We start from the raw sequence: 20,802 nt of genomic DNA on the forward strand, positions 1-20,802 counted from the left end.
TCAGCTTTTATGTTTGTTTTCCAATTTTTAGACCATTTTATTAAAAACAACCAAAAAGTTGTCAATCAGTTATTATTAATGTGTAATTAATGTTATCACAAATATGCTAATTTTTTAATCTGTTAAATGTGTTCAGGTTAAGAGCTCAAATGGAGTTAAAAATAATAATGAATTCTATAAACCATCCTTCACCTGACTGCATGTGGCAACCTACCTTTGATTTCATAGCATGCATTCTCTTTACCACATCAATGAATAACAGGCCACTCCTCTTTTCATAAACTGTTTGATCATACACAACTTATCCGATTGATTACAAAATGACCAAATTTAAATTGCTGTGGGGTCACCTTCTTGGAGGACTTTTCCTGGATCTATCATACTTGCACTATTGTGAAGAAAGCACTTCAGGAATTTACAGAGGTTTGGTAGGTCATCGGAAATCTTGGCAAACTTTTACAGATGTTTGGTAGGTCATCGGAAATCTTGGCAAACTTTTACAGATGTGCAGTGGAAAGTGTGCTGACCGGCTGCATCATGGCCTGCTGCAGGGGCACCAATACGTGTGAGCAGAAGGCCCTGCAGCAATCATCAAAGATCCACACCACCCAGAACATGGTCTGTTCTCACTGCTGCTAACAGGAAAGAGGTACAGGTGCCTAGTATGTCCAGGTTCAGATGTTGCTACCACTCCACCATCAGACTCCTGAACAAAACATTCATTTACAGACTCATACTTATTATTTTTACTGAGTATTAATTTTTCTGTATTGAATATTTAGCTTGTTTGAAATTCTTCCTTTTGTATACATTTCTTCTTGAGTAGTTTACAGTTATCAGTAATTAGAAATTCTACCTGGCCTGCAAGAAAAAGAAGAATGTGATGTAATGAATGTTCTCTGACAATACATTTGGACAAACAGAAGCTGCCACCCCAAACATCTTTGGCTGTATTAGACTACAGTCATTACAAACAACTATAGACTTTCCTATCCCACAACATCATCCTGTTGGACCACAAACATTATCCTACCCACTTCTCTGCCACACCCCAATTTGAGTCATTTCAGATTTATTGTCAGAGTACGAAAATGACATGACATACAACCCTGAGATTCTTTTTCCTGCGGGCGAGGCAGAATGACTACATATTGGTAGTGCAAAAAACTGTCCATGACATACACATGTAAACAAATAAAGAACTGTAAACAGATAACAAATGTAAACAAACTGACTGTGCAATACAGATGGGAAAATAATCAATAAAGTTCCTAATTGAGTTTATTGTTGAGAAGTCTGATGGTGGAGGGGTAACAGCTGTTCCTGAACCTGGCGGTTCTTGTGGCACCTAGACCTTTTTCCTGATGGCATTAGTGAGAACATAGCCTGTGCTGGGTGGTGTGGATTCTTGATGATTGCTGTTGCTCTCCAATGGCAGCGCTCTCAGTTGATGTTCTCATGGGGAGGGTTTTGCCTGCGATGTCCTGGACAGTGTCCACTACCATTTGGAGGCCTTTATGCTCAGGGATATTGGTATCCCCCATAGCAGACCGTGATGCAGCTGGTCAATACACTTTCCACCACACCTCTCTAGAAATTGGCCAGGGTTTCTGGTGTCATACCAAGCCTCAGCAAACACCTGAGGAAGTAGAGGCACTGACATGCTTTCTTCACAATGCCATTGTTGTGTGTTGGGTCCAGGAAACATCCTCCGAGGTAGTAACTCGCAAGCATTTAAATTTGCTCACTCTGATTCCCCCAATGATCACTGGATCATATACCTCTGGTTTTCCCTTCCAGAAGTCCGAAAGTCAATAATCAGCTACTTGGCTTTTTTGACATTGTGCAAGGTGGTTGTTGGTGCACCATTTAGCCAAGTTTTCAATCTCCCTCCTCTATGTGACTCATCGCCTTTCTTTATACAACCACAACTGTGGTATCGTCAGCAAATTTGTAGATTGTGTTATTGTCGTATCAAGCCATACAGTTGTAGGTGTAAAGTGAGGGGAGCAGGGAAGGAATTCAGTTCATAGGTGCAGGTGTGATAGCTAGGTGCAGGTGTGATAGCTAGAAAAGGCAGGCACAACAGAGATACATGATGGGATGTGTTGGATCACCAGTTTTGGCAGTAACCTTAGACTGAATCTCAGTCAAAATTGTGGACTATATCTGCCATTGAATGATGGTCTAATCTTATGGATGACTGAGTATGACATATTTGATCTTTTTGAATCCATCTATTTTATCAATGCAGTTATTTAAATAATAGATACTCTCAATGTGAACATATGACTGAATGGTGTAGATTCATATTTAGATTGGTTAGTACGGTTAGATTGCATCACAAAGTCATGCAGTGATTGAAAAACATGGCATGGAAACAGGCCCTGAGGTTCACTTGACCATCAACCTCCCGATTTTCCACTAAACTTAGGCTAAACCTATTTTAATGTCCTAATATTCTCATCAATTTTCACTATATTCCACCACTCACTTAGACATTCGGGACAATTTACAGTGGACAACTAACCTCCCAACCCACACGTCTTTCTGATTTGAGAAGATTCCAGAGCACCTGAGGAAGTCCACGTGGTCAGAAGGAGAATGCACAAACTCATTACAGAGCAACCAAAGGTCGTGTAAAGATCTCTGGCTCTGTAAGGTAGTGCATCATTGTGTCACTCCAATTATAATTATTAACCATGATCGAGTTTCCTCTTACCTCCATGGTCTTTAGTTTTTCCAAATCAATTCAATCGCCTGATTTCTCCAGAATGTTGCCTATATTCAGTTTAATTTGAGAAACTTGACCAAACACAACACAATTGTTGTCTTTATGAAATATTACTAAAACCATAAATCATTTTATTAGAAAAACAGGTTAGAAGTCAGCAGTGAATAAATAAATATTTCAAGTTTCAGAACTAATTTACCTGGCAAGTAAGTGAAGCGCTGGGACTGACTTCTTTTTCTTTTGCCATTGCAAACATAAAATTGTACATGAACAGCAGAAGTAACATTTTTATTATGGTAAGGCGGAACTTCAACAACAAGATAAACCTGAAAAAAAAACAAAATAACTTTTAAGAACAAGTCCAACAACAATTCACTAATACTTAAAATAAGACAGTAAAAATTTGTTCATCTTTTGAAATATGGTGGTCAATATAAAAAAAAATCAAATAAAAACTGCAATGACAGTTTGTGAAATGAGCTTAGGTGGGCAGGGGAAGAACATAACAACTTGTGGTTTTAAAAGTAACAAGTACAAAATCGTCAAATTAACATTTGAAATGGTATGCAAAAATTAGCCTTTTCAACAACTCAATTTTCTAGCCAGATTCCCAAGTATCGGCACAGTCTGCAAGGAGTTGTACATTTTCCCCTTGGCGAGGACTTGGGGAGAGTTCAGCTGGGCGGGCACCAAAAGGATCTGCGGTCGAGAGTTCAGCTGGGCAGGCGCCAGGGCGAGGATCCACAGCCAGGAGTTCCGATAGGCAGGCATTGGAGGCAAGGATCCACGGCCAGGAGTTTAGATCGGTGGGCAGTGGGGCAAGGATCTGCGGTTGGAGCACCAGGAGCTAGGATGGGCTGCTGAGGCCAAAGGTAAGGCAATTGACTTTTACACGGGTCATACAAAAAACACCAGATTTTTAAGCCAAAAAAAGAGGGGAAATCGATTATTATGCGGTATTATCAATTACACGAGTATATATGGTAAGTAGCAAATAGACCAAGATTGGCTTAACTTCATAGAATCATTGATCACCACAGCACTGAAAAAAGGGCATTTGTCCCTTCTTGTCTGTGCCAAAATATTATTCCACTAGCCCATTGACCATAACCCTCCAGACCTTTCCCATCCATGTATCTATTCAATTTATTCTTAAAATTTAAGATTGAGCCTGCATTTACCATGTCAGTTAGCAGCTTGTTCCACACTCCCACCACTCTCTGAGTGAAGAAGTTCCCCCTAAACCTTTCCCCTTTCACCCTCAAGCCACGTCCTCTCATATTTATCTCTCCTAATCTAAGTGGAATGAGCCTACTTGCATTTACTCTGTCCTCACCCCTCATAATTTTGTAAACCTTTATCAAATCTCCCTCATTTTTCTGCACTCCAAGGAATAAAGTCCTAACCTGGTTAATCTTTCCCTGTAACTGAACTCTTGAAGACACGACAACACCCTAGTAAATCTTCTCTGCACACTTTCAATCTTCCTGTAGTTAGGCAACCAGAACTGCACACAATACTCCAAATTTGGTCTCATCAATGTCTTATACAACCTCACCATACCATCCCAACTCCTTTACTCAATACTTTAATTTATAAAGGACAAGATTCCAAAAGCTTCCTTTACAACCCTGTCTAGCTGTGATGCTACTTTCAGGGATTTATGTATCTGTATTCCAGATCCCTAGCTCTTCTGAGCTCCTCAGTTCCCTATCATTTACTGTGTATGTCCTACCTTGGTTTATCCTTTCAAAATCACACTTGTCTGCCTTAAATTCCATCTGCCATTGTCTGACCCAGTTTTCCAGTTGAAACCTTTGAAAATCTTTCTCATGGTCCACAACACCTCCAATCTTTGTGTCATCTCCAAGTTTGCTGATCCAATTTACCACATTATCACCCAGATCATGGATATAGACACAAACAACAATGGTCCCAGCACCAATCGCTGAGGCACACCACTAATCACAGGTCTCCGAGAAGCAATAATCCACGACCACTCTGTCTTCTCCCACTTCAGTCAATTTCATACAGTTGGCAATCTCGTTAAAACTGAAAAATAACTGCAATATTTTAGCATTTGAACTCTAGTAAAATAATCTCTCAAGCCTACAAGAGACTGTATACATAAAAAAATTATTTAAATAGAAAATTAAGCATCTTACCCCTTGAAACTTCTCCCTGAGAATTTTGCCTTCTACCTCCCACTGAGGACGTCCATCTGTAGAACATATTAGAACAATCTGATATTGCCCTACAACAAAATCACACTGCATCCATGAAATTGAGAAAGACTTGGAATACTTAGTATCTATTAACATGGTTCCATGTCCTTGTGTGAGATAAAAGAGACTCACAAGGGAGGCATATGAGCAAAATGAGAAAGTACAGGTGCATCTGTATAACCTGATAACATTGCATCTCCATGGGAAGAGTTAAAAAATTGTGGGCAGAAATGTGTATGTGGGCAGTGGGTTGAGGTGCAATGAAAGGAAAATTCTCAAAGGACTAATAAGGTAGATTCTCAAAGGACTAACAAGGTAGATGCCAAGAGACTGTTTCCACCTGCTATGGCTTCTCAAACCAGGGGTCCTGGTATCAGGATAATAATTTGACCAAATAAATGAGACAATAAATCTCTTCATAAAAATTCTCGAAGGACCAGAGCTGGCCGGTCAAGACTGGAGGTGGATGCTTTTGGATTGGAGATCAAACAAATCAAGTTAACAATGTAGACTCGAGACACTGAGTCACTCACAGATCTAACTGAATAGTTGACAAGCTTTGGAGGGGCTGGATCAGAGGTTCTCAACCTTTTTCTTTCCACTCACATACCACTTTAAGTATTCCCTATGCCATAGGTGCTCTGTGATAGGCAAGGGTTGCTTAAGGTGGTATCTGAGTGCAAAGGGAAGGTTGAGAATCACTGCTCTAAACCCAATTGTTACTGAAATATTTTACTTAAGAAAAATTGTCATTGGCCCATTTCCTTTGGAATTATGAAACCATGCACATAATGAGTCATTTAGGTATGATTAAAACAGTGGTTTTCAAACTTTTTCTTTCCACCCACGTACCACCTTAAGCAATCCCTTACTAATCACAGAGCACCTATGGCATAGGGATTACTTAAGGTGGTATGTGAATGGAAAGAAAAAGCACGAACCACTTGGCTAGATGGATAATGCGTATGGCAATGAACAGCTACTTCAACTTGTTTGTGCGAAGTGAATGGAAAGCAAGTACGAGCATGAGAAGCATGTAGACACGAGTGTGTGCCTGCACAACACAAGAATTTGTATGCACATGTAAATGCTTCCACATTAGCTAACATTTATATAACTATTTGGTACATAGTCACTTTTAGTAGAAGTACAACACTTGGACAGGCAAAGTCTTTTTGCTTCATGTTTCATTCTAAGAATGGCACTTCTCATTTAATGTAATTATTACTATCTCCTGCTCCAATCCTTCCTGATTAATCCTGATGACAAGCCCCATTATGCAATGGTCAAAAGTTTTGAAATCAGTGAGGACAAAGGGAAGAACTTCACTGTTGTTTAAAAAAAAATGCCTTGGGATCTTTTATGGCCACCTAAGGAGCAAAAGCCTCAGTTTAATAACTTGTTCAAAGGAGAAGCTCATAGTTTGAGTATTGATGAGGAACTGAACCCAAAACCTTCTAACAATGTCACCAAATGATTATTGAACCTAATTACCATACAAAGTACAATAAAAAAAACCCTGACATCTGGCACCTATGGGGATTGATAGTGTATTTTGTTTGAGACTCACTCTTACAATGCCTAACTAATACAGGCTCATTAAGAATAAACAGTCTAAAAAACATGTTATGAACTAACAACCCTTTCAATTATTTTTGGGACTAAAGGGACTTTGTTAGCACTAAGACAGGAAGAGCAATGGAAAATTCACCAGACAAGGGTAAATTTAAAATAACAGTTTTTTATTCAACTATTAATAACATAACATTTCCTACTTATCTCGAAACTCACTTCACTGTAAATTTAAGATGTGTGTGTGTTAAGTCCTACTCTGAAAAGGGGAAATTAATTTCAATGATATTGAAGCTTTAACACATTTTCAATATTATTTTGACAAATATTATGTATTGCTCTCAATTGGAGTAAGCATTAATTGCAAATGGAAAAACTGGATTAAATAGGTGGCATATCAGTTGCCATTAAATGACAAGTTGAAAGACCTAACTCGAAAATTTTCTTTCTTGATTATTCCAAGCAAACAATGGAGACAACAACTGTTGAGAAATGATATCAAAATTTACTCATCAAAGTGTTTGTATTTTTAAAAAGTAAAATGTGGAAAACTAAAGTTAAATTTAAAAATAAAACAATCAGATATTTGAAATTTGAGGAGAAATAACTTTAAATAAAGCAATCAGAATTTCAAATGAAGGGTCAGTACCTGAAACTCTTTCTTCCTACTCAGATACTACCTGAACCAGTGAGAACTTTGCTGCATTATCTCTTAAGTCAAACTTCAAAAATCTTATCAAAACAGTCAATCTAGATGAACATCCAAATCAGTAATGAGTAGTCTACTCAACTCCTTTAGTCTTATATGCTATTCAATATGATCATGGCTGATCTAAATATAACCTCAACTCTGCAAATAATATACAACTAGATGAAACAGCCTTTCTCCGGATCATGTGCAAATACATAATAATCATATATAAATAAATGTATAATTTAAAATAAATATATACTGTCTGTAAGGGGTTTGTACGTTCTCCCCATAGCCTATGCAGCTTTCCTCCAGGTGCTCTGGTTTCCTCCTTTGTAGGCTAATTGGTGTATTTGGACGGCACAGGCTTGTGGGGAGGAAGGGATGACTTACTCGAGGTACTGTTCCTCAATCTTACAGTCTGTGGGAATAAGCTATTCCCAGCTTGGCAGCCCTGATTTTGATGCTGCTAGACCTCCTTCTTGATGAAATGAATCAAAGATATTCTGTGCTGGATGGAAAGGGTCCTCAACAATTCTTATCCTTATTTTTTTTAATATTTTATTTGTTATATAGGACTCAATTATATAAAATCATAGAAAAACATTCATAGAGTCCGAACAAAACATAAAAAGGAGAATCCCTCTTTTCCTAGCACACCCTCTCCAGAATTGAAAGAAATGGGGACAGATGGCAGGGAAGAGAGGGAGATAAAAAGAAAGAAAATATAAAAAAAAAGCAACAGGAGCTAATTAGCATTAGCTGTGGTCTTCCAATGAGGAAGTAAAGGATCCAGTTGAAGAGGCCCAGGTTTTGGAGCTTGCTAACCAGTAACAAGGGGATGTTGGTGTTGAAAGATGACCTGCAATTGTTGAAAAGCAGCCTGATGTACATCAGGAAAAACAGGGATTGATAGGTAGTAATCAGCATGGTTTTGTCAGCGGTAGATCATGCTTAACAAACCTTATAGAGTTTTTTGAGGGGGTTACAAAAAAGATTGATGAAGGAAAGGCTGTGGATGTTGTCTATTTAGACTTTAGTAAAGCTTTTGACAAAGTTCCCCACAGGAGGTTAGGAAAAAAGGTGGAGGCATTAGGTATAAATAAGGAGGTAGTGAAATGGATTCAGCAATGGTTGGATGGGAGGTGTCAGAGAGTACTGGTAGAAAATTGTTTGTCAAATTGGAGGCCGGTGACTACTGGAGTTCCTCAGGGATCGGTCCTGGGTCCACTATTATTTGTTATATATATTAACGATCTAGAAGAAGGGGTGGTAAATTGGATAAGTAAGTTTGCAGATGATACAAAGATTGGTGGTATTGTGGACAGTGAGGAAGATTACCGTAGCTTAAAAAGTGATATAGGAAAGCTAGAGGAGTGGGCTGAGAAATGGCTGATGGAATTTAATACGGATAAGTGTGAAGTGTTGCATTTTGGAAAGGCAAATCTAAATACGTCATATACATTGAATGGTAGACAACTGAGGAGTGCAGAGCAACAAAGGGATTTAGGAGTTATGGTAAATAGTACCCTCAAAGTTGATACTCAGGTAGATAGAGTGGTGAAGAAGGTATTTGGAATGTTGGCCTTCATAAATCGGAGTATTGAATTCAAGAGTTGGGATGTTATGATGAAATTGTACAAAGCATTGGTGAGGCCAAGTTTGGAATACTGTGTGCAGTTTTGGTCACCGAATTATAGGAAGGATATAAACAAAATTGAGAGAGTGCAGAGAAGGTTCACGAGAATGTTGACAGGATGTCAGGGTTTGAGTTACAGAGAAAGGTTGAGCAGCCTGGGGCTTTTTTCTCTGGAGCGTAGAAGATTGAGGGAGGATTTGATGGAGGTGTTCAAGATTTTAAAAGGGACAGAGAGAGTCAACGTGGATAGGCTTTTTCAATTAAGAGTGGGGGATATTCAAACCACAGGCCATGGTTTGAGATTGCAGGGGGAAAATTATAAGGGGAACATGAGGGGAAATTTCTTCACACAAAGGGTGGTTGGGATGTGGAGTAAGCTTCCGGCAGAGGTGGTTGAAGCAAGGACGTTATTTACATTTAAGGAAAGACTGGATAATTACATGGAGGGGAGAGGATTGGAGGGGTATGGACCAGGTGCTGGTCAGTGGGACTAGGAGGGTGGGGAATTGTTCCGGCATGGACTAGTAGGGCGCATGTTCTGTGCTGCATATGGTTATATGTTGTTGTCTTGGTGAACCAAGGGTGAGTTTAGAGCCAATGAGATTGTATCTGCTGTGGAGTGATTGTGGCAGTGGATGAACTGCAGTGGGCCCAGATAATTACTTAGGTGCGAGTTCATTTTGGCCATGAGAAATCTCTCAATGCATTTAATCACAGTAGATGGATGATTGTCATTGAGGCAGGTCACTTCTTGGGCTCCTGGATGATTGATGCCCTTTTGAAGCAGGTGGGAACCTTCAACTGCAACAATGAGATTGAAAATGTCTATGAACACTCCAGCTAGTTGGTTGGCACAGATTTTCAATACCCTCCCAGGTACACCATCAGAGCCCAACTCCTTGTGTGGGTTCACCCACTTGAAAGATGTTGACCTCAGAGACATATACCCAGTCACGGTAAATGCCATCAAGAGAGGAAAGGGAGACTCCAGTGATGTTCTCGGCTGTTTTGATTATCTTCTATATTTTTTTTTTATTTTACAGCATGGTAGAACCTGAGTACAGCCATTTAAAACCTTTTCGCCCAATTGCATTCAAATTAACATACCACTCCGTACACATTGGAAGGTAGGTGGAAATTGGTGTACCCAAGGAAAACCCATGCAGGCACGAGGAGAACGTACAAACTCCTTACAGACAGTGCTGGATTCAAATTCGCATCACTGACACGGTGATAGCATTTTGTTAACTGCTACATTAACAGTGCTGTCTTGACTTGATGCTTTGCAGACCTCATACCATGCACTTGCCAGTGTGCTCCTGTAAAATGTCAAGATGGGGCCAGTAGTCTTGCCCTCTTCAACCATCTTTGTAACTGTAAGCACTGCTGCTTGTTATTAAGAACTGCCTCCTAACTCTAGCTTTAAAATACTCAAATTTTCTGCTTTCACTACCCTTGAGAAACAATTCCACAAAGATTCACAGCCTTGTAAGAGAAAAAAAAATTGCCTCATCTCTGTCCTGAAAGAGTGACTGATAGAGCTACATCTTTCCTGAACAGGAAACTGCCACTCCACATCCATCCTTCAAGATATCACAAACTTCAATCAAGTGCCTCTCACTTTGAAATTCTAGCAGATACAGGACTTGCCTTTCCAACTTTTCCTCTTAAAATAACCATCCTATTTATGGTACTGTGAGACAGTATACAGTTTCACAGTAAACAAGCATAACACACAATTAGGAAAGCTACAGGAATATTGTTGCTTGCTGCTTGGGAATTAAATGCAAAAGGAAGAAAAATATATCCAGTAATATGGCTCACTGGTGAGATCACATCTGGAACAGTACAGATGTTCTCTTTAAGGAATATAAAACAAACTGCTTCAGGAACTCAGCAGGGTAACTGCACCTATGTGGGAAAGGAACTGCCAACATCTCAGTTCTGGACCATCCATTAGGACTGAGAATAGAGAAGAATTGTAATAACAAGGAAACGGGTGCGAAGGGGACAAGTAACATGTAGAACGAGGGAGGGTGAAGCACGATGGACAGATGAAGCCAGGTGGAGGAGGGGAATGGTGGTGCAAAGAGTCAGAGACAGGTAAGTGATAAGAGGAAGAAACATAAAGGCACATGGAACCAAAGAAGGGAAGGGAGAAGGTGAAGACATCCCAACCCAAGTCTATGAAATATGAATGACTGGAATAATTCTTAGGCATGACAAGTAGAGTCTATAAGAAAGCCAGCTGAGCCTTTGTAATAATCAAGCTTTCATAATCCCCATTGTAATAAAGCCAGTAAATAACTAGTGATAGTTAATTTTGCTTTACTAATTTTCAAAATTGAGAATGCTATTGGGAGTGGTAGGCTTTAAAAATGGAACAGTAGGCTAAAGGGTGATTTAGAAGTTTATAAAGGATACAGTCAGTCTTTTTCCTGCAAGGTAACAAAATATAAAAGTAGAGGGCATAGAAGGTGAGAAGGGAAAGATTTAATTGGGACCTGATGGGAAACCTTCATCATGTAGAGGGTGATGGGTATGTGGATCAACCTGCCAGAGGAAACAGTAGACCCAGGAACAATTTTAGCATTCAAATTTTAAATTTAAATCAAGACATACAGCACAGTAACAGGCACTTTTGGTTCCCAGGTCTGAGCCACCCAATTACATCCAATTGACCTACAACCCTCAGTACGTTTTGAACGGTGGGAGGAACCCAGAGCACCCGGATGAAACCCACGCAAACACGGGGCGAACATACAAACTCTTTAGACAATGCAGGATTCGAACCACGATCCTTATCACTGGCGCTGTAACAGCATTGCGCTAACCACGCCACCCTTTGCAACTCATTTATACAGCTACATGGATATCAGCTGAATGGAGGCAAATGGGACTTGCTAGGTCATGGGCTGAAGGACCTGCCTCCTTGCTATAGAACCCCAAGACTTTGCAATCAGCTCTGGGTTGCAATAAGCATTATATTAATTTCTTCCCTTATCTACATCTCAATAGATATTCATCAACAGGATACAACTGATTGGTTTTTTTTAATTCAAGGTCAGATGTTGGATGTTTCATTAACACTTTGCCAATACTATTTGCAAACATCAATTCTCCTCAGTCTAAACTAAACTATTTACAAGTCTTTGCCTCTTACCCATTATTTCTCAATTTAACATTTTCAAATTATTTCATATTAGCAAGTGCAGTTTCATCAGCCCAAGGGAAAACTGTAGCTCTCTAAATTGAGATCTAACCCTTACAGGAACATCCAAAATCTCATGAAAGCTTCACATTTTCAAAGCAAACATCTCACTCAGAAAGGGGCCAGGATATTGATGGTTATTTTGAACATTAAGTAACTAATGCTAATAAAGTGTGCATCATTTATTCTGCTGCTTCCTATTGTATTTACTGAATGAGTGGTGAAAAATACACTGCAAAATGTGAAGAAATCTGAACAATTCGATGTTTTATCATGCACAATGAAAATTTAAATAATTAAATAGACAAGTCCGTATATTAAAATATTTCCTAACCTGTATTATGGTAAAATAATGTTCTGAATTTGTGGTATAACACTGAGGTATGGTGCAACAAATCCAAATGTAAATTAATGCATCAGAAAAAATTGTCACATGATGGATGCAGTTAACTATAACATTTCTTGAGGCATTTTCATGTAACATCAGTAAAATCCCTGTTATCTGGGATTCAAGCAACCGGCAATCTCAAGCAACGGGCAAAAAAAGAAATTGTAGAAATAAATAAATATAAATAAGAATAAATTAAAATTTAAATAGATGTTTAGTAAATGTAAAAGTTCTTGGAAGTAACGCATAAACCTTTGATGAAGATTCAGACAGCGGAGTGCCTTGGTTGAGCTTTGCTCATAGCAGCTATAAAGTTGTGTTTGGGGGGGAAAAAAACGATGTAGCCCAGGATGAGGAGCTGGTTGATGCCAGTCATAGTTGGTTGTCTGCATACTAAGAGGCTCACTCCATGCTTAGTGAGAGTTTTTATCTTTATTTGTATATATCAAGTATATTAGTAAAGCTTCATTTGTAAACTTAGCTGGAGAGGAATTATGATAGAGGCACGGTTAGCATAGGGTTAGGGCCATTACATTGCTGGATTTAAAATTTGTAAGTAAGGGAATTGCCTGATTAAAGTGAACTTTACATAATTAAGGACTACAATACTGATTTTTTCCAACTTTACATTTTGCACCATCCTTTATTTTTGAAACTGTTTATTCTTAATGTTAGTGTATTAGTTACGCAACTGGAAAATACACTTAGCTGGCATCTCCCAATCCCCACAGGTGCTGGATAACGGGGGTTTTACTGTACTGTGCTTTAAAAAGTTAGATTGGTTTATGATTTAAAACAATTTATTTGTTTTTGACTAAAATTGTCCTACCCAGAAAAGCAGCAGCATCAAACTGCTGTACACAACACAAAAATATTCCGAATTTAAATTTGGTTTGATAACTGACGAATGTATATTGAATCAGGCCTGAAGCTTCCAAATCAAGGTAAACACTGCAATTGTGTTTTTCCCTTCATATATCAGCTCTTTTATTTTGATAGAAACATACTGTCAAAATACACAAACACGTGTAATTAATATGGAGAACATTTTATCATACAAATGGAGGATAGTTTGGTCTAAAACAAATGTGTTATGCCTAAACAAAGGAAATTACAAGGGGATGAGGGAGGAGCTTGCTAGGGTAGACTGAGAATGCAGCTTATATGGAGGAACGGTTGAGAACAATGGAGGACTTTCAAAGATGTTTCCACAGTGCTCAATGAAAGTATATTCCAGTTATAAGTGTGGACAGTAATGGTGGGGGCAGCCAGCCTTGCATAACTAAGGAAATCAAGGAAGGCATCAAACTAAAAACTTGTGCATAAAAGTCGCCAAGAGCAGTGGGAATTAGAAGTTTGGGAAAACTCTGAGAAGCAACAAAGAACCACACAGTGAACAATAAAGAGATGGAAGGTAGATTATGAAAAAAGATTAGCATAAAATATTTTAAAAAGACAGTAAAAGTTTTTAAAATGATATAAAGTGCAAAAGAGTGGATAAAGTGAAAGTATGTCCCTTGGAAGATGAGAAGGGGGAAAACAACATTGGTTAATGAGGACTTGCAGGTCCTCATTAGAATGAGAGGGGAATCTCATAAAAACATAAAATTATAAAAGACATACATAAGATAGAGGTAGGTAAGTTGTTTACTTTGGTAGGGGAGATCAGAACTAGGGGACATTGCCTCAACATTCAGGGTAGTAAATTTAAGACAGAGATAAGGAGGAACTGCTTTTCCCAGAGGATGGTGAATCTGTGGAATTTGCTCCCCATTGAAACAGTGGAGGTAACCTCAGTAAATATATTTAAGACAAGGTTGGATGGACTTGTAAGGGAATTAAGAGTTATGGGAAAAGGTAGGTAAGTGGAGATCCGTCAAATCATCAGATCAGCCATGTTCGCATTGAATGGCGGAGCTGACTCCAAGGCCGGGATGGCCGACTCCTGCTCCTATTTCTTATAGGTCAAATACTTTAAACAAGCCATAGAACCAGAGTTCCATAGCCACTTTTTTTTGAATCCCATACAGGAAAGAGACAGCTAGCAGATCACAAACATATACTAACAATTAATGTCATTGAATGAATCTCACTGAAAATAGCCATCTAGATAAATTGAAAGAGCACAGCCATATTGTGTGGATTAAATCTGATCAGGTTTCTTCCATTTATTTTTTGTTGTGTGAAACACTTATTCAGTAAGAGTGAAGGACAACAAAGAAAGGACTAATTTTATTTAAAAAGTGCATAAATGGAGAAAATCAGATTTAGTACCATAGAACACTTTAGCACAGAAACAGGTCCTTTAGCCCCTCTAGTCTGTGTCAAACTATTATTTTGCCTAGTCCAACTGACATGCACCTGGACTATATCCCTCTATACCCTCCCATCCAAGTCCCTGTCCAAATTTTTCTTTGATGTCAAAATTGAGTCTGCATTTACCAATTCACCTGGCACCTCCACACTCCCACCATTCTTTGTATGAAGAAGTTCCCCAGTATTCCTTTTTAAACTTTTCCCCTTTCATCCTTAACCCATGACCTCGAGTTTTAAATCTCTCCCAACCTCAGTGGAAAACACCTGCTTCTGTTTATCTAAACCCCTCATAATTTTGTATACCTGTATTAAATCTCCCCTCATTCTTCTGTGCTCCAGGGAAAAAATCCTCACCTACTTAACCTGCAAGTCCTGAATCCAGTTACCCAGTGAGAGCAGCTTCTCCACCAGCCTCTGTAACTCAGTTCATTGAGTCCTAGCAATATTCTTGTAAATCTCCTCTGCACTCTTTCAATCTTATTGATAATCTTCCTATAGTTAGGGGACCAAATCTTCACACAATACTCCACATTTGGCCTCGCCAATACAACTTCCCCATAGCGTCCCAACACCTAAAAATCAATACTTTGATTTATTAAGGCCAATATGCCAAAAGATCTCTTTACGACCCTATCAAACTGTGATGCCACTTTCAGGTAATTGGGTATTTGTATTCCCAGATCCCTCTGTTCTATTGCATTTCTCAATTCCCTATCGTGTATTTCCTACCTTGGTTTGACCTTCCAAAGTACAACACTTCACATTTGTCAACATTAAATTTCATCTGTCATTTTACAGCCTACTTTCCCAGCAGTTCCAGATCCCTCTGAAGCTTTGATCCCTCACTGTCCACTGCATCTCAAATCTTTGTGTCATCTGAAAACTTTGCTATACAATTTCCACATTATCATGCACATCACTGATACAGATGACAAACAACAATGAATCCAGCACCTGTCCTTGAGATACATCCACTATCACTTTTTGGCTTCACCTATAAAGTTCAAGTTTAAATTTATTCATCATCTAATTGCACTCAGTACAACCCAACAAAACACTGTTCTTCAGTCCAATGGTACAAAATACTGCAAACACACATACATACGATACAAAAACACAGAACATGTTACAATAAATATGGCTAATAAATTGTGGAATCACAGGGACTGTTTCAGCAGTTTCACTTCCCATTGGAGGAACCCGTTCCTCAATCTTATGGTTCTGGCACTAATGTGTCCGCATCTCTTTTTTGATAGGAGTAGCTGAAAGATGCAGACTGCAGTGTAATGGGGTCAGCACATATTTTGTGACCCCTCTTTAAACAACGATCCCAGTAAATCACATCTATGAGGGTATGGTGGTGGGGGGTGAAGGTGGGGGAAAGGATGAAGGTGGGGGAAAAGACCCCAGTGATCCTCTTTGCTGCCTTTATGGTCTTGTTGATTGAACTCCGATCCAACTGTACCACACTGCAATGCAGCCGGCCAGGACTCCCTCAATAGAGGTCCTGTGGAAAGTTGACAGAATGTTGGCCAGTGGCCTTGCCCACCTCAGCCTTCTAAGGAAGTGCAGTCGCTGTGCACTTTCCTAACAAGTGTCCAAGGTAGATCACTTCATCAGTGGACTCCAAGGAACGTGGTTGGAGTAACAGTTGGTGCAACGCTGTTACAGTGCCAGTGATCGGGACCGGGGTTTGAATCGTGTCCTGCATGTAAGGAGTTTGTATGTTCTCCCCTAGTCTGCGCAAGTTTTCCCCGAGGCTCCGGTTTCCTCCCACCAGTCAAAAACATACCGGGGTTGTACGCCAAATGGGTGTAATTGGGCGGCGTGGGCTCGTGTGCTGAAAGGCTGTCTATCTAATTTTTTTTAAATTAAAGAACTTTGTGCTCCATTACCAAGCTATTAGTGTGTAGTGAAGGGCGGTCATCCTGGTCCTTCTGAAGTACACAATCATCTCCTTTGTTTTGTCCATGTTGTGATAGGATGCTATTCTCACACCATTTCACAAGATTTTTCCACCTCTTCGCTGTACTGTCCCGTATTCTGCAAATTTGATGATTTTGTTGGAGATGGATCTGGCATTGCAGTCACAGGTCAGTAGCATAAACAAGAGCAGGTCGAGCACACAGCCCTGAGGTGCATCAGAGCTCAGCATGATGGTGCTTGATGTTCTGCTGCCAAACCAGAGAGACTGTGGTCTTTTCATTAGGAAGTCCTGAATCCAATTACAGAGAGGAGGGTTGAGTCCCACCGAGGCAGCTTCTCCACCAGCCTCTGAAGTATGATTGTACTAAATACAGAGCTGAAGTCAATAAACAGCAGCCTGGTGTATGAGGCTTCGTTCTCCAGGTGGATCAGGACGGTGTGGAAGGACAAGACTATAGCATCATCAGAGGAACGGTTTTGTCTGTAGGTGAATTGAAATGGATCCAGTGTCTCTGGGAGGTGCATTTTGATATGTTCTATCACCTGAAGCTTAAAGCATTTCATAATGCTGAAAGTCAGTGCCACTAGGCAGTAGTCATTGAGGGCTGTTACTGTCATCCTCTTTGGAACCAGGATAATGGTGGCTGTTTTGAAACACATGGGGTTCATGTGCTAAAATGACATGTTGAAGATCTCCGAAAGGACTTCCGCCATTCAGTTAGTCTGTACAATCCTTCAGTACCAGACTGGATAGTTTGTCTGGACCCACTGCCTTGTGTGGGTTCATACTGAATAGGATTTTCTCACCTTTGGTCGCAGCTATACAAGGGGTCTGTTCTTCAGGAGGAGACAGAACTTCCTTTGGCGTCAGTCTGTCCTTCACTTGAACCATGTGTAGAATATGTTCTGTCTGCCCAGAATGGAGGCATATTTGCCATTGACTCACTAGGTTTTTGTGTGATCTGTTACTGTTTTGATAACTTGCCACGTGCGCCTCGTGCTACTGGTATTGGTTTGCTGACTATAGACCCTCTGTGCATATCCACACTGCCTTCTGGATTCATGGGAGAGTTTGGTTCTGGCTGATCTTCATGCTAACTTGTTTCCTGTCATGAAGGCTGCATCTTAAACTCTGAAAAGTGGTAAGACCTCTGCATTCCAACTGTGGTTTCTGGTTAGCTAAGGTTTGTGTAGTATTTGATCTCCTTGACATCCTCTGCGCACTTGCTTATGTAACATAGAAAATAAGTGTAGGAGTAGGCCGTTTGGCCCTTCAAGCCTATACCGCCATTCATTTTGATCATGGCTGATCATCCACTCAGTACCCTGTTCCAGCTCTCTCTCCATACCCCCTGATCCCCCTAGTCACAAGTACTAAATCTAACTCTCTCTTAAATATAGCTATGAAATTGGCCTCAATCACTTCCTGTGGCAGAGAATTCCATAAATTCACCACCCTCTGAGTGAAAAAATTCTTCCTCATCTCAGTCCTAAAGGACTTCCCCTTTATCCTTAAACTGTGACCTCTGGTTCTAGACTTGCTCAACATTGGGAACAATCTTCCTGCATCTAGCCTGTCAAATCCCTTAAGAATTTTGAACGTTTCTATTAAATCTCCTCGTAATCGTCTAAACTCCAGCGAGTACAAGCCCAGTCGTTCTAGCCTTTCTTCATATGCAAGTCCTGCCATCCTAAACCTTTTCTGCACTCTCTCCATGGAAATTATGCCCTTCCTCAGATAAGGAGACCAAAACTGAACACAATACTCCAGGTGAGATCTCACCAAGGCCCTATACAATTGCATCAATACCTCTCTGCTCCTGTACTCGAATCCTCTTAATATGAACACCAACATACCATTTGCCTTTTTTACTGCTTGCTGCACCTGCCTGCCCACTTTTAATGACTGATACACAGCAACACCCAGGATTCTTTCCATCTCCCCTTTTCCTAATTGGATACCATTAAGATAGTACTCAGCCCTCCCATTCTTTCCTCCAAAGTGGACAACCACACACGTATCCACATTATATTGCATCTGCCATGCATTTGCCAACTCACCCAACCTATCCAAGTCACCCTGCACACTCTTAACACCCTCTACACAACTTACAATCCCACCCAGCTTCGTGTCGTCTGCAAACTTGGAAGTGCTGTTCTCTATTTCCTCATCTAAATCATTAATATATATTGTAAATAACTGGGGACCCAGCACTGAGCCTTGTGGGACCCCACTAGTAACTGACTGCCATTCCGAAAAGTACCCGTTTATTCCTACTCTTTGCTTCCTATCTGTCAACCAATTCTCTATCCACCTCAATACCATATTCCCTAGACCTGTGTGGGACCTTATCAAAAGCCTTCTGAAAATCCAGGTAAACCACATCTACTGGTTCTCCCCTATCCACTCTACTAGTTACATCCTCAAAAAATTCAATAAAATTAGTCAGACACGATTTTCCCTTCATGAAACCATGCTGCTCTGACCAATGAATTCACCATTTTCCAGATGTGCCGCAATCACATCTTTAATAACTGACTCTAACATTTTCCCCACTACTGATGTCAAGCTAACCAGTTTATAATTCCCTCATTTCTCTTTCCCTCACTTTTTAAAAAGTGGAGTTACATTAGCCACCCTCCAGTCCTCAGGAACTACTCCAGAATCAAAAGAGTTTTGAAAAATTATCAACAAAGTAGCCCATTATTTCATGGGCTACTTCCTTTAGCACTCTGGGATGCAGACCATCTGGCCCTGGGGACTTGTCTGCCTTTAATCCCTTCAATCTTTCCAACACAACCTCATAACTTACACTTATTTTCCCCAGTCCTTGCGTCACATTAGCCTCACGGTCCCCTATTATTTCCTGAAGATTATTCATATTTTCCTTAGTGAAGACCGAACTAAAGTAGTTATTTAATTGGTCTGCCATGTCCTTGTTCCCCATGTCACTGAGCTTGTGTACTTGTCGATGTTTACATAGTCGTTGTAGGTGGCCGCCTCCCTAAAACAGATGTTTTAGCCAGTGTCTAATCCAATTTACTGTCTCACCATGAGCACTGAGCAAATGAACAACCTGACTAACCTCCTACGTGGGACCTTGTCAAAGGTCTTACTAAAGTCCACATGGACAACAACCACAGCATTTCCTCCATCAATTTTCCTGGTAACCTCTTCAAAATTGAAAGATTAGTTAAACATAACCTGCCACACACAAAACCATGTTGACAATCCCTAATCAGTCCCGGTCTAATCAAGTACTGAATACCTGATCTCTTAGAATACCTTCCAATAACTTGCCCTCTACTGACTTCAGGCTTACTCGCCTATAATTTTATAGATTATTTTTTAGAGCCTTTTTTAAAGCAATGGAACCACATGAACTATCTTCCATTCCTTCAGCACCTCACCATAGCACTTTACCCATTTGCAACATTTTTTGTAATACAGGTACTATAAACCTCGCTTTATGAAACTAGCGCATTCCTACGAAACCTTTTGTAAGCCAAAATGGCGTAAAGCAAAGACCATTCACTACTATTGAAGGATACTTTTGTAACACCGAAATCCCATTCAAATTTCTTTTTTGGATCGCGAACACAGGTTTCTTTGTAAAAATGAATTGTTGTAAAATGAGTATTCGTAAAATGGGGTATACCTGTAAATGCAACCATCTGTGCATTAACTTCATATTATATCAAATGCAGTTACATACCTGGGCCCTTTTCAAGGAAGATAATCTTAGACTCTGGAAGAAAATTGAAGCCATTGACAATCATTTCTTCTCCACCAGTGACAGAACACGAGTTGATGCTGTACTTTTCAATCTGAGGGAGTTCCTGGGCAGACCGCTGGGCTGTGTTAATTGAATGATTTAAATTACCGAATATGCATTAAGGTGTCGATTCCTATACAATTTCAAAAATATAAAGTATACAGATGTACAAGCATCAAACATATTTATGCTGTGTATATGGAAATAAGAGAATATTTTCTAACCTAAAGGAGTCATGCATTCTGTCCAAATATAGACTGTTTCCAACTACATTCATGTAGTTTTGGCAACTTCACAAAAAGCTCACTATTGTCAATAATTAGA

The 20,802-nt window shown here is 39.8% G+C and overlaps 1 protein-coding gene across 3 annotated transcripts in view; it reads right to left on the reverse strand.

Moving 5' to 3' along the window:
• The window catches only part of nfatc3a (nuclear factor of activated T cells 3a), a 166,664-nt gene that overhangs the window by 41,842 nt on the left and 104,020 nt on the right, over positions 1 to 20,802 (reverse strand). For all 3 annotated transcript variants that reach the window (XM_069901537.1, XM_069901538.1, XM_069901540.1), the window contains exons 6-8: positions 20,419 to 20,559; positions 4,900 to 4,955; positions 2,934 to 3,060 (exon numbers count right to left, since the gene is read on the reverse strand). In XM_069901537.1, coding sequence (XP_069757638.1) covers positions 2,934 to 3,060; positions 4,900 to 4,955; positions 20,419 to 20,559 — 324 coding nt within the window. The remainder of the gene's footprint in view (positions 1 to 2,933; positions 3,061 to 4,899; positions 4,956 to 20,418; positions 20,560 to 20,802) is intronic.

The sequence above is a fragment of the Narcine bancroftii genome, chromosome 10 (genome assembly GCF_036971445.1).
Source record: "Narcine bancroftii isolate sNarBan1 chromosome 10, sNarBan1.hap1, whole genome shotgun sequence".
In the NCBI taxonomy this organism is placed as follows: Eukaryota; Metazoa; Chordata; class Chondrichthyes; order Torpediniformes; family Narcinidae; genus Narcine; species Narcine bancroftii.